The 14863-nt window shown below is 49.5% G+C and overlaps 1 protein-coding gene across 3 annotated transcripts in view; it reads right to left on the bottom strand.

The window, feature by feature from the left end:
• Positions 1 to 3570: 3570 nt before the first annotated feature.
• The window catches only part of NRDE2 (NRDE-2, necessary for RNA interference, domain containing), a 55704-nt gene continuing 44411 nt past the window's right edge, over positions 3571 to 14863 (bottom strand). For 2 of the 3 annotated variants that reach the window (XM_032287657.1, XM_032287658.1), the window contains 5 exons: positions 13007 to 13393; positions 11322 to 12262; positions 9482 to 9620; positions 4564 to 4635; positions 3571 to 3976 (listed from right to left, as the gene is read on the bottom strand). In XM_032287657.1, coding sequence (XP_032143548.1) covers positions 3851 to 3976; positions 4564 to 4635; positions 9482 to 9620; positions 11322 to 12262; positions 13007 to 13393 — 1665 coding nt within the window. In that variant the 3' untranslated portion in view covers positions 3571 to 3850. Of the gene's footprint in view, positions 3977 to 4563; positions 4636 to 9481; positions 9621 to 11321; positions 12263 to 13006; positions 13394 to 14863 lie in introns of those variants that run through there. The other variant, XR_004271746.1, reaches the window with a different exon arrangement.

Raw genomic sequence — 14863 nt, 5'->3', positions numbered from 1 at the left:
TTCCTAGAGCTATCCTGAAAGCCCTTGTTCTTGGGCTCAGAAACCTCATCCCTTCCAAGGTGTTCAGAAACATGTTGGAACTTCCCCTTCCCTTTCTCCATGTGTTTCCTTCATTTCTCTTTCCTTTCTGAACAAATCAGGCCTAAAGCTATTAAGTGGGGCAGATCAAGCTAAGTATTCCCTTGACAGCTGGCCTGGCTTGGGTTGTAGGGGCCCACACTGAGTCAGGAGGGTGTATTAATTTTCTGTTAACACCTTAACAAGCTACCGCAGGCCTTGTTTAAAAACAGCACAATTTGGCCAGTCGCGGTGGCTCACTCCTGTAATCCCAGCACTTTGGGAGGCCAAGGAGTGTAAATCATGAGGTCAAGAGATCGAGACCATCCTGGCCAACATGGTGAAACATCGTCTCTACTAAAAATAACAAAAATTACCTGGGGGTGGTGACGCACACCTATAGGTCCCAGCGACTCGGGAGGCTGAGGCAGGAGAATCGCTTGAACCCAGAAGTCAGAGGTTGGAGTGAGCTGAGATTATGCCACTGCACTCCAGCCTGGGTGACAGAGCAGACTCGGTCTTTAAAAAAAAAAAAAAACAAACACAATTTTATCTCAGTTCTGTAGGTCAGAAGTCCAACACAATGTCTCCAGACTAAAGTCAAGGTGTTAGCAGGATTGTTCTTTCTGGTGGCTCTAAGGGAGAATCCGTTTTCTGAGGGTTGTTGGCAGAATTTAGTTTCTTGGAGTTGTGGGGCCGAAGTCAGCATTTCCTTGCTGGCTGCCAGCGGAGGCCTTTGCCAGTGTGTGAAGGCTACCCTCCCCTGCTCCCTCCCTCCTGGCCCGTGGCCCCTCATCTTCCAGCAGCAGCAGGCTCAGTCCCTCTCTCCAACTGGTCATTCTTTCTGACTTTTCTACTCTTACAGACCCTTGTGATTACATTGGACCCACGCAAATAATCCAGGGTAATCTCCCAATTTTAAAGTTTATCTTAATTTTAACTCCCAATTTTAAAGTTTACTATCTTAATTTTTATCCGCAAAGTTCCTTTTGCTATGGAACATTCACAGGTTCCAGGGCTTAGGGTGTGGCCATCTTTAGGGGGCCACTGTGCCTACCACTGAGGACATCACACATGGGGGTGGCCCAGTGCAGGGTGAGGGCAGGGTACGCGTCAGTCCGAGCAGGGTGTGCAGCTGTCTGTGTGGAGGGGTGCCACAGCATGGGGACTCAGCATGGGTAAAGTGAGGCTGGCATCGTGTGGGGCGTGCATGCAGGGCTGGGGTGGTCCGATGCAGGGAGTCGGTGTGGGCAGCCTGATGTGCAGTATGAGAGCCCAAGTGGGTGAGGAAGACATCTGCAGGGGCGGGATGGTGCGGGAGGGAGGCTGCTTATGTAAGGAGGCAGTCTAGGAGGTGAACAGGACGGTGGAACAGGTTTCTCTGAGGAGTTAGATACAGAAAGGACAAAAATGAGACCAACCTCTGTCCACCGGGAGTGCACCCGCCTAGACCCAGACCTTTGCTTCCAAGTATTCTCCACTAAAAGGAGTGAGGGCTGATTCCAGGACCAGGCAGGGAAAGGACAAGATGAACCCAAAGTCTGTTTTGCTGGAAAGCAAAGGCATGCTCAAGGAATGAGGGACATGTCTAGAGGACACAGAAGCCTGTGTGAAGGGGCTCCCACTGCCAAATCTGGAAGAGTCTGAGCATCCAAACAGTTAACTATCAATAGAATACAGTAAAGCCCTTTAGGGAACTACACATATACCGATACATAGGAATTGATCTGGAAGTTTGCTGAGGAAGGGGTATCTACAGATTTTGAGAGTCCCCCACAAAACACTTCCACTGTATGTCACACGGGAGAAGCACAGCAGACACCATCATCAGCAAGTGGTCAAAATGCACATCAGTGATGGGCACCTTGAAAGTATGTGCCACCCAAGGGTGTCACTGCTGTCACACCTGCCGAAGATGCTTAGCCTGAATCCAGTCATGAAAAAACACCAGGTAAACACAAACTGAGGAACATTCTTCAAATTCAGAACACTTCAAAAGTGTCCACGACCTGAAAGTCAAAAAGCTTCCAGTCAGGAGACCGAAGAGATGACAACCAAATGCAGCTCATGATCCTGAACTGGAGCCTTTTCCTAGGGGACATGACCGGGGCCGCAGGACCAGCTGGGAGGACTGCGTTCATGCTGACTTCCTGTTCCATGTCTGGATCATGGGCAGACAGGAGACTGTCAGTAACTGACTCTCAAATGGCTCAGGAAAGAAAATTCTTTGTAACGCACTTGCACTTTTTCCATAAGTTTGAGATTAAAAACAAACCCCAGCACATCAGTACTGCCTTTTCCTCACTGGTAATAGCTGAGTCTTTTCCTCTAGAGGGACAGTCTCCCTCATGTCAGTCCTTCAAAGGAAGCTAAAGCAAACGCCAGGCCCTAGCAAGTGTCAGCACAGTGGCTGCACACCCACCCCAGCCGCTTCTCCAGTTTGCTTATTGACCAACATGCAGAAATGACTATTTCGGCAGCAGGTCACCGAGGCTTGCGGTACCAAGCACTGGGAATGCAGGGGTGAACTGCTTGTGGAACAACGGAATTCCCAGAGCAATTTCTTCCCTGGCTTCCTGCACTGGTGAGCCGGACGGGGACTGCCCTGTCTGCCTGCGGAAAGCCCACTGGCTCTATGGAGCTCTTCCTCGGTGGAACCATTTGAGGTGAACTCTCCCATCACTCCCTCTGCAGCAAGCACATCTTCACTTTTCCAATACAAAATAACGTGTGTACCTTACAGGTAGTAGCTACCAGGGCTGCTGGCCTTACAGCTGCCTCCTCCTCCTGGGGACACAGCACAGAGGTGCCTCCTGACCTCCCTCGCCACTTCAGAGCTCAGGAAAGATGAGAAAGCCATTCCTCCCAGCCATATGTTAATAGTGAAAATGATTCAGCACTAAAAATCTCTTCCGAGGCAGAGCAAGTCTGAAAAATGGACGTGGACATTTCACTCTGCTCACAGCCCTCAGAAAGTAACACCAGAACCAGCCTCGGCCATCACAGCATAAGCAGAGTTGCCGCACAAGCACGCTGGGCCCCTCCTGCAGGCAGGCCCGGGGCTGGCGGGACAGCATGCTCGGCTCTGAGGTAGCTTGGGAGCAGGTTTCCCACAGAGGCTGCCACTGCCCCAGGCAGCCTTCCACACTCCAGTGGCCTCGGCCCTGCTGAAGAGCAGGTTCTGACTCCATATGGTCAGGCCTGAGTTGCTCAGCAGCCCCAGGCATGCTGTCCCTCCAGCTCCAGATGCAGGAGTCGCCTCCAGAGTGAACTAGGAATGACGAGGAACTTTCCACACACTGCATGCAGGCCAGAACACCAAACGTTAACAGCCGCTCTGAAGACAAGCAAAATCTGCACACCAGCCTGGGGAGGACATCCTAGTGCTGACAAACCAAACCTTTATCTCAGAGAGGGCCTGGCACGGCCACCATGACGCCAGCCGAGGGGACACATCACCCTGCGGGGGCCACTGCCAGCTGCACACGGGGAGAGAATGGGCAAGGGCGTGGCCACACCTCAATCATCATTGGTTTAATGACCACGTGGCATGACTCCCTATGTACATATATACACACATGCACATATATAATATGTAAACAGCTTTTGTGTCATCTTCACACCCAAAAAGTGTGTCAGATGCGAGAGGCTGGCAGCCCAGACACATTATTAATATTGAGAAAGAACATTTCAAAAGCTGAGGTCTCTAATGCACACATTCTCCCCTCGTGCCTCCTGGCTCTGCAGGGAGGGCGACTTGGCCTCACAGTCACGGTCCGTTCCCCACGGCTCTCTAATCTTCCAGCAGCAGCTCCAGCTCCTCCAGTGGCAGGCGCACCCGGAGCTCCTTCTCGGTCATCAGATCCAGGACCTCCTGCATCTCCTCGGGGAAGTACTCCACAGCGTCCAGGTACAACACCTAGGGGCAAGCAGGAAGGCCACCCTGCTCAGCCCGCCGCTTCCTGTCAGCCTGGAGGCGCTCGGGAAGAAAGGGCAGGTTCCTCCTGTGGCCTCCACAGCCCACGCTCCCCTCGGCTCAAACTTTTCTAACTCAGGCTGCACTGGGCATGCTCAGGAAGGACACTGAACTCCACAGAGAAAGCGAGCAAACTCCAAGCAAGACCTTCTCTTTCACAAGGCAGGCCAGGACTTGCTGGCCATCACCCTCAGTTTGACTTCTGAGTGTCACCTGACCTGGGCTCTCACAGCTGGGCTGGGACATGATCCCAGCTCTTTCGGCATCTGGGCTGAACTCTAAGCAAACGCTGGGAAACCAGCTACCCACAGCAACACTTGCATAAAGCATTGGCCCCAGGCAGGGCCAGGCTCTGCCTCCACAGGGACATGTCACCAGGAAAAGGCTCTGGATGTACCTTGGGACAGGGTATGGCGTCCATGAGCCGAGCATCCCCAATGCCACGGGGGCAGGCCGGGAAGACACTAGCTGGGCAGAGACCTGGCAGGGAGTCTTCAGGAAGATGAAGACACCATGGCGTTAATACTTACCTTTACCCAAGGACAATTCTGAAGTGCTTTGTAGAATACACCTTTGCTTCTTTCTTTATTTCCTAAGGAAACCTGAGGTGAGGGGAGAAAATACAAAAATGGTTAGCTGGCACAGAGAGGCCCAGGCTACACGAACACCCCTGGACTGGCGTGCACCAGCCCTCGGCTGCAGTAAGCCCGCCCGTGCGGAAGGGCTGGCACCCTCATGGTGGCCGTGGGGCAGGGCCAGGTACCAGGGAGGGCTCTCCAAAGCCACTGCTGTGTGGGGGTCACTTCCCCCCCTACAAACGGCCCCAGAGTGTCAATCCTGATCACATCTGACTTTTTAAAGTCTTGTATCTCCTCCTTTGCTGTGGGTCGTCACGTCTTGGCGTTAGTGCTTAAACCAAGGAGTGTGTCAGTGAGATGAGGCCAAAGACCTTATTCGAATAGAGAAAAGTTCTTCTACAATACTTAGAAAAAACAGAAGATACCTGCTTTAATACTTGCCATTTTCTGAAAACTATCTTTTAGAGAAACGAGACAGCGAGGACTGTGATCAGCAACCTTCCTAATGGGGCAAGTTGCACTGGCAATCTCAGTACCACCGTGTGGATACTCAGCACGTGTTCTCTCTAGATATTAACCCTGCATCCCAATTCAGCCACACAATCTCCTTCCCAGCCCAGTGTGGAAGGAGACCCAGCTTGAGGCCTCCAACAGCCCCTCTCAGGCCCCTCCAGGGAATCACAGCCCACACGGGCGGTTCCACTGGCAGCAGGCTGTGCAGCCAGGAGTGGGCACAGGCAGGCTGTGGAGCTGAAGTCTCTGTGTTTCCAACGACCCCCTCCTTCAGACTCCCCTCCCTCAGAAGAACATTCTAAGGGATGCCAGCCCTGCCCAGCCAAGTGGCCGGGGCGCAGCATCCAGCCTGGGACCAGTGAGGACTGCTGAAACCTGAACGGCATGTAGGGACTCCAATTTACTTCTCAGGAACTCCATCTGCCAAGGATGGTCTTACTCCCTTTTCAATTTGTTTTTGTTTGCTTGATTTTTTTTTCAGGGTCTATGTTGCCTAGGCTGGCCTTGAACTCCTGAGCTCAAGCAATCCTCCCACCCCGGTCTCCCAAGTAGCTGGAAGTCCATGGCCGGTGCTTCTCAGTTAACTCCCACAGTCACAGGAACCGGAGCTTGACAACCTTGCTTCAGGCAAGGCCCAGGCTGCCTCTGGCCTCTGCCAGTGCCACGCACAGGGCCAGTTGTGAGGCTCGGAGGACTCCTGCGATCCTCCCTGGTGTGAGCCTCCAGTTCTGAGGCTGAGCCTCTCAATTTATAACCAAAGAGCCATTGAGCACTGCCCTTCCTTCCCATCCCAATATATGTCAATGTCCTCTCTCAAGATACTGACAAAATGTAAGCCTTTTGTCCTTTTTGAAAGAAAAAAGAAAAACTTTATGACTGTACTGTCTCAACCATGCACAGCTAATCCTGGAACCCAACAAATCCATCTCCCTCAGCGCCAGAGACGCCCTCACTGTACGGAGGTATGGAAGGGCTCGACGCCAAATGAAAGCTTGGTGATGACCGTGTGTGGCTTCCGTCCATGATTCCATATTCTGAGACGTGGCCTTGTGTGTACCTTTGCCCTCTGACTGGCGCAGAGTCTCGAGGGAGGGAAGAGCTCATGGGCGCTATCTGGCTCTCCTGGTCCTCCTCCCTCACCTAAACTGACAACTGAGCCCCCTCATGAAATTCCTAAGTCAGGATGAAACACAACACAGGGAGCAACTCTTGTTTGCTGGCGTTCCCATGGTACTGTGTCTGCCACCCCACGGGACTGTGGCCAGGTAAATGTCCCTTCAGGCAGACTGGGAGCATCTCAGGGCACCAATTGCGTCTTTGCTGGGAACCTAAGAAAACAGCTAATGGAGGAGCAGAACTACCATGATGGGTCCCTGGGTGAGTGTGTGATTCAGCCAAGGCCAGTCTCCCAGAGGGAAGTGGGACCAGAGACTTCACACACAGCCCTCTTCCCTCACACGAACCCAGGAACTGAATCTCATCCAAATGATCTGAGGAACTCAACCAACAAGATGCTGGCCGGGCGTGGTGCTCATGCCTATAATCCCAGCACTTTGGGAGGCTGAGGCAGGCAGACTGCTTGAGCTTAGTCGTTCCGGACCAGCCTGGGCAACATGGCAAAACACTGTCTCTACAAAAACATAAATATTAGCTGGACATGGTGGTATGTGCCTGTGCTCCCAGCCAAGGTGTGCAGATTGCTTGAGCTGAGGAGCTGGAGGCTGCTGTGAGCCAAGATTGCAGCACTGCATTCCAACCTGGGTGACAAAGCGAGACCATGTCTCAAAAAAAAAAAAAAAAAAAAAAAAAATGCTCATGACTCAGACCTGAGCTGAGCCATTAATAATTCCCCCTCCATGAGTGCGAGGGAGGCGAGTGACAGCAGCGGGCAGCTGCCCATCGGCTGCGTCACTAGCGTCCCAAGTGTCCGCGTGCTCCGTGTGGAGAAGCTATCTGGTGCGTCGCCATCACCTGTTCTGGCGTTTGTCTGTCTTCTCAGCCCGCGTGTGCCGCCTCCCCATGGGGGAAGCAACATCGCTAAGAAAACAAGGAAGCTGAAGGTCTTCAGGCTTGTGCAAATTTTGATTCTCTTTTATCTCCTTAAAAACAAATCTGAGCAACTGTGAACTTATACAATTTTTTTTAGGTAATAACAAAACATAACCAACCTTGCCCAAACAAAAAAAGATACATTTCTATAATGCACCCTCCCCGTATTCCTGAGAGAAGATTGACACTCTGCTGAAAGGTTTATTCGTTTATCTGTTAAGAACTCAAGGGGATTCTTTTCCCTCCCACCAGCTCTTGTAAATGATGGGCTTTCAGGATATACCGACTCCTGCCAGCTGTCAACAGGATGGAAGAAATTATACTAGAGGGTAAAAGAAAATCCAATGATTCACAATTTAGAAATGCCACTGTGCCCTTTTATTTAAGAAGACCTCTATCATCAATCCCATGAAATCAGCTAACTGACTTATATAACTCATAGTTCCTTCTTTACTGTGTAGGTAGATGACCAAATTAAAGGATTTTAAGTATCTTGAAAATAACTGCAATTTTAGCCAAAACAACAAAACAATAAACAAGCCAAGTGCAGTGGCTCATGCCCGTAATCTGAACACACTGGGAGGCTGAGGTGAAAGAACTGCTTGAGTCTAGAAGTCCGAGGCCAGCCTGGGCAACATGGTGAGATCCCATCTTTACAAAAAATAAAAAAATTAACCAGGCATGGGCGTGCATGCCTGCATTCCCAGCTACTCGGGAGGCTGAGGTGGGAGGACTGCATGAGCCCAGGAGGCTGAGGCTGCAGTGAGCTGTGATGGTGCCACTGCACTCCAGCAGCCTGGGCAATAGAGTGAGACCCTATCTCAAAAAAAAAAAAAAAAAAAAAAAAAAGTTTGGCTGAAAGTGTACATTCACATTCACAAAATTAAATGGTGTCTCACTATATTTAATCTCTATGATACTTTTAAATAAACACAAAGCTGCTTTAGAAATGTTGATTTTAGGCCAGACACAGTGGCTCACACCTATAATCCCACACTTTGGGAGGCCGAGGCAGGCAGATCACCTGAAGTCAGGAGTTTGAGACCAGTCTGGTCGACATGGCAAAAACCCATCTCTACTAAAAATACAAAAATTAGCTGGAATCATGCCTGCAATCCCAGCTACTCAGGAGGCTGAGGTAGAACAGCTTGAACCTGGGAGGCAGAGGTTGCAGTGAGCGGAGCCTACCACTGCACTCCAGCCTGGGCAACAGAGTAAGACCTTGTCTCAAATAAAAAAAGAAAATGTTGATTTATTTTTATTCTTATTTTTTGAGATGGAGTATCACTCTGTCGCCAAAGCTGGAGTGCAGTGGCACGACCTTGGCTCACTACAGCCTCCGCCTCCCGGGTCAGCAATTCTCCTGCCTCAGCCTCCCAGGTGGCTGTGATTACAGGCACATACCACCATGCCCAGCTACTTTTTGTATTTTTAGTAGAGTTAGGGTTTCACCATGTTGGCCAGGCTGGTCTCAAACTCCTGACCTCAGGTGATCCACCCTCCTCGGCCTCCCAAAGTGCTGGGATTACAAGCATGAGCCACCGTGCCTGACTGGAAATGTTGATTTTTAAAATTACATTGTAGATTGCATATATATTTTTTTAAGAGACAAGGTCTCACTTTGTCATCCAGGCTGGAGTGCAGTGGTGTGATCATGACATAACTCACTGCCACCTCAAACTCCTGGGCTCGAGAAATCCTCCCACCTCAACCTCTAGAGTAGCTGGGACCAAAGGCTTACACCACCACGCCCTGCTAATTTTTTAATTTTCTGTAGAGACGTGGTATCACCATCTTGCTCGCGAACTCCTGGGCTCAAGCAATTTTCCCACCCTGGCCTCCAAAAGTGCTGGGACTACAGGTGTGAACCACTGCACCCAGCCCGAATCTTATCTTTTAATAACAAAACAATCAGGACCTGGAAATTCTTATGAGCAGAATAGCAAAGAATATAGGTTTCTTTAAAAGGAAAGCTCTTAGACTATTTTGCAAGTTGCCGATTTGAAATCAACTCAAGAGAAACCCACATCAAATCCATTGCACTGAACAGCCCAGTAACTAGTCTTCGACTTCATTCTACCAAGTATTTAGAGGAGATGGACCACTTACACGCTCTTGCCAAGTCCTGAGAGATGTGACATTATTCCATCAGGATTTCTTAGCAATCCACCAATGCCAAGAAGATGAGAGTGAAGTAAGGCCTCCAGCTCTCCCGGGCAGGGGCTACTGGACACCTACCTGCACTTTCTTATTTGCGAAGAAGAAACAGAGCTCCGCGTGAACACATAACATCTCAAAATTTTCTTACCAAAAAGTTCAAATACATCCTCCACAGCAAGGGGCACTGGCTGCCACTGTCACTGCGCATGGCATTTTCAAACAGGGCTTGGATCCGATGCGTTAAGCCGGTCTCAGGAATCGTGGCGTGGATCTCTCTACCATCTAACCTGCAAGGCAAAGGCTCACGTGACTCTGACATAAGTTCTCTCATCCTACATCACAGGACAACGAGATGCCTTAGTGATGACAAATGTTAGCAACAGCCAGATCAGAGAGAGTCAGGAGGGAGCCATCCCTCAGGCGTGGGGTGCTGTGTATGGGGCTGCTCCAAGGCCAGGAGAAAGCACAGACCAGGGTTCTGTGGTTTCTACACCACACTGAATCTGTCTCAGTTACACAAAAACCCCCAAGCCTCTGTTTTCTAAAGAAAGCTACCCTTTAATCAGCAGAATGCAAATTCTAATTTACAGGAAGAAAAGACCTTTAGATCTAAAGTAGAGAAGGCAAGACTCGCATGGAGTGAACAAAATCCCAATGGAATAAAAAACAAGTGAAATATTATCCAAAGACAATTTTGCCTTGTAAGGTCAAAATGAAGCAACTGCAAAGATCCTGGGAAAACAATGATGCCTATGCTAATGTGTCCCCAGATTCACATTTAACCTTCAGAGAGAAAATACTGGATCAGGCTGGACGCCCTGGCTCCCTCCTGTAATCCCCGCACTTTGGAAGGCTGAGATGGGAGGATTGCTTAAGCTCAGGAGTGGGAGACCAGCCTGGGCAACATGGCAAAACTCCATCTCTACAAAAAAAAAACAAAACAAACAAACAAAAAAAAACAAATTAGCCAGGTGTGGTGGTGCCTGTAGTCCCAGCTGAGGTGAGAGGATCACTTGAGCCCAGGAGGTCAAGGCTGCAGCGAGCTGAGACTGCACCACTGCACTCCAGCCTGAGCAACAGGGTGAGACCCTATCTCAAGAACAAAAAAAAAAAAAAAAGAAAATATCGTATCAAAGATGGTAATGAAACATGACACTGCTGTCACTAGGAATGCTGACAGAAACTCCCAGTCATTCCACACTTTGTGCCAAGCACTTACCTCACTGACCCTCAGAGAGACCCCATGAGGTAGGTTCTTCATTCCCATTTGACAGAGAGGGACTATGAGAGGGGAAGTGGCCTGCTCGAGTTCACCCAGGCGAGAAGAGCTGGCACTGGAATCCACAGAGCGGACGCCCAGCCCCTGTGCTCTCAGCCATCATGGTTTCGTGACAGCTCTTCAGCACTCCCATGGTCTGATGGTCGCCACCCATGCACACAGAAGCAACATTCACACTCCCCTGAGCACACCCAGGAGACAGCGACCAACTCCTCTCCTGAGAGGCACCGCTACTTTGTGTCTGGCTTGCCTTTCAATCCGTTCTTTTTTGAGATGGAGTCTTGCTCTGTCTGTCACCCAGGCTGGAGGGCAGTGGCACAATTTCGGCTCACTGCAACCTCTGCCTCCTGGGTTCAAGCAATTCTCCTGCCTCAGCCTCCCAAGTAGCTGGGACTACAGGTACCACCACACCCAGCTAATTTTTGTATTTTTAGTAGAGACGGGGTTTCACCATGTTGGCCAGGATGGTCTCGATCTCTTGACCTTGTGATCCACCCACCTCAGCCTCCCAAAGTGCTGGGATTACAGGTGTAAGCCACCACGCCTGGCCTCAATCCATTATTCCACAGCACTCACATCCCATACAGGTGTTCTGGGCACCGTGCCGTGTTCATTCCTGTATTTCTGAGACCCGGCAAGGAGAGGGGAACACAGCCAGCATTCCATAAACATCTGTGGGGCACATGAACAAATGTCTGTCTGGAATTACCTCTGAACAGTTTCCACTAGTCTTTTCCTCATTTTCTCAGCTTCAATTGCAAACAGCCAAGGCTCCAACAGTTTAGCAGACCTGGTGATTGTGTCAAAAAATCTCCTGGTCTTGCTGGCGCTGTGGGACTTATTCTGAATCTGGACATAGGACCTCCAAAGAACCTGGTTGCCTGGATACAGCTTTAAAGCCTGAGAGAGTGCCTCTCGCAGAGGGGCCAGCGGGTAAACACTCACTTTCGTGTGGAATTTCAGCAGGCTTGCGTGCATCAGTGTGATGGCTTCGAGAACACTGCTCCGACTCTGGGAGCTGGCACTGTTCCCCTCGCCAGAGCCTTCTGGGAAAACAGAACTGTGCAGTTTGGCAAATACCTGTTCGTATATCCCCACAGCAGCACCAATTCCGATGGTCAAATACTGGAAGAGCATGAAGCATTTGGCCAAGCTAATTAGGCGGGTACAGGAATCGGTGGGAGCTGGATCGGAGACACAGCTGTCACCCAAACAGTCCTGTAGCGCGTGCTCGTAAGCCTTTCGTGCTTTCAAAATGTGAACAGCCAACACCTGTCCAGTGTAGGGCCCGTAGGGGCTGCTCTCGGTCAGCTTGGTTAATATGTGAACAGCTCGGGCGGAGGCGGCCCCTCTCACTTCTGGCAACAGCTCCACCTCCAGCTCCACCTCCAGCTCGGCATAGAGCAGACTGAGCTCACAGAGTTCAGAGTCCTTCAGTCCTTGGCTTCCTGCCGTGCCGAGTGCTGTGTCAAAAACTTTTCTAGCATCCTCTGTGTTGCCAAGCAACCACTCCAGATGGGCATACTGCTTCCAGAGGCAAAAGTTGTTGCGGTTTTCTGGCTCCTTAAGGAGATTCTTGGCTAGTTTTTTGCAGTTCTTCCCTTGTGACTTTAATCTCTTCTTGTTTTTAGTGTGCAGACACCACATGACCTACAGGAGAAAGAGAATGACTCTAGGTGCTCTGTAATTTTAACGCGTCCCTCCACACTGTCAACTCTAGAAAGCACTGGCAGTAACAAAAGGTGACTACACTTCCTTCCTTTAACTCGGGTCTGGTAAACACTGAGGCTCTCTGAGCTGGAAAAGAAATAAGAACTTTAACCAGGGCCACAGGTGCCCCCAAGTTAACAATCCAGGGTTCCAGCTAAAATCTCTATAAACAAGGCTGATATCTACAAATGTTCTTCTCCATAGAGATGTGGCCACATTTTATCACACTATTTAACACAATCTGGTTTGTGTTATCTATAGTCAAGGCTTCAGAACTTGGGTGCTGAGAGGCAATATTAACTGTGGCCAGCGGAGGGCAGAACAGCTGATCCAGACTCATTTCTAGCAAATAGAAGGAGGGTAAGTATTATAAGTAGCTTATCTATTTTAATAAGCTCCTGAATGCTCTGACGCTGCTTTAAAACTGTTTTGAGCACTCACTGTTCATATAAGGACGGGCTGGTAAGGCAAGACAATACAATAAACTGGGATAGCCTGACTTGCTCCTGTCTTCGCTGCAGCCCCTCAGAAGGGCAAACATACGTATACAAGGCGACTTCAGGGTCACTGGAGGAGGCCGCGCTGGGGCATAGTTCCAGGGAGAGCACCTGGAGGCTTACAATCCCGTTTATAAACACGACATGAAATGAAAAGTCCCCAGACACGGAAAGAGTCTGGAATTACCTTTCCAATCTCATACTGTAACCAGGAGAAGCAGAGCTGAGACTTCTCTTTGCCTGAAAACAAAGGCATGACTAGGTGGAAGACATTGCGGATAAACTCCTCGCCCTCTCGGTTCTGCCCCCTGGTCCAGCGAGGACAGCCCAGCCGGTCCATGCGGCCCACACAGCTGGCCCCGGAAAACAAAGGGTTGAAAAAAGTCAAGGGCTTTTCATCATAAAGTCCATTATCAAAGAGGCTGTTCTCATCCATGGCCAGATAAAGACAGGAGGCTGGAGGAGTGAAGCCGGAAGGCACACCCAGGAACTGCAGAAAGGCCTGCACCAGCTGGAACTGCAGATCTGGGCTGGAAAGTCTGACCAAAGACTGCCCAATATCATCAAACAACACCTGCAACCAAGACAAAAAAAAAAGCGACCCATGTAACAAACAAAACCTGCGCGCTTTTCACCACTCTCTTTATATGCATGCACTAATGATTCAACATTATTCAAATTAAATACATTTTAAATAGAGGAGCTCAGCTCTTTGTTAGCAAAAGCCAGAGGCCTTGCAAGACAACCTGGACAGCGGGAGGGTAACTGTTTAATGGCCCTGTGGTGCCATTAACATTTCCACACGTGGGGAGGCCTGGGAGGGAGAGAAGACAGGAACGGGTTTAAGGCAGGAGCTTTCAAAGTATCCTGATGGATCTGTAGAAAATCTGGAAACATGTTCACGTCTGAAAGCATATGTAATTGCTTTTGTACTCTGATAACGCATGATTGTGAAAAATTTTTTATTGTAAGATGTAAGATAAGAACTTTACTATTTGTGGTTTGCTTGTACAAAACTGCCCAAGAAATGAAAAATATGCTCAAAACTAGATAAACAGGTGCAAGATAGGAGGGAACCTACAGGAGCAATGGAGCATGTTAAAAGCAATTATAAGAGCCTAATACTAACTGTGAATGTCTATAGCTTAGTTCATGTAACAATTTAAAAACATAAGGCCAAGGAGGCCACCTTTGTGTCCTCGTGCTGCTTATCTGACTGGTCTTTGTGGCTCTCAGCAAAGAGGACATCACAACACAAGCACAATCAACTAGAGTATGTGGGACTCAATCAAAACCATCAATTAATCAGAAAGCTGCTTCTTTGTGTTAAAAATAAATTAGAAAGCTTTTCTTCCCCAGGCTTTGATTACAGAAAAAGCTAAATGGAAGAAATTGCTCGCAGCAGCAGTCTGCTCCAGAAATCTGCTTCCAGGAGGCTGCTGGGACTCGGAGCCTTGAAAAATGACTTCCAGAAGGGTGTGAACTCCACGAAATCCTCAGAAACCAAAGAAAGATTCCACTCTTCTGCAGATATTCAGTTTCAGTGAGGCAAGGGGCCTCATGGGCAGTCCCCTAAGCCTTCCAGCAAGCTGAGACTTCCCTAGAAGCTGGCCCCTCCTTCCTCCAGAGATCACCTCTGTCTCTATCCCCACTTCTCTGTGTCCCCGCTCCAGTCTGGCCACCCCATTCCCTACTCCTCCAAACACTCCTGGCACTCCGGGGCCTTCACTTGTGCTGATCCCTCTGCCCAAAGCAGATGCTCCATCATCAAGCAAATATTCCTTCAACATCCAAGAAGACTCACTGAGCGCTCACCACAGCACAAACGCTGTTCTAGGCACTGATGTCACAGCAGTGAACAAAAGGGGCAAACTCCTTGCCTTCAGGGCACCTCATTTGTAGAAAAGTTCACAGAACTCCAAGATACAAAATTGGTATCTTGTGAAAATGGATCAATTCCAGGTATCAAGGTAGCATTTCTTCATTTTAATTTAAAACCTCCAGAGCTGCTGGCCACTAAACACAGGGCAGCATGTACCAAGTC

The sequence above is a fragment of the Sapajus apella genome, unplaced genomic scaffold, assembly GCF_009761245.1.
Source record: "Sapajus apella isolate SASKATOON/1434 unplaced genomic scaffold, GSC_monkey_1.0 scaffold20, whole genome shotgun sequence".
NCBI classification, from domain to species: Eukaryota; Metazoa; Chordata; class Mammalia; order Primates; family Cebidae; genus Sapajus; species Sapajus apella.
This window is presented reverse-complemented; position numbering and strand designations above follow the sequence as displayed.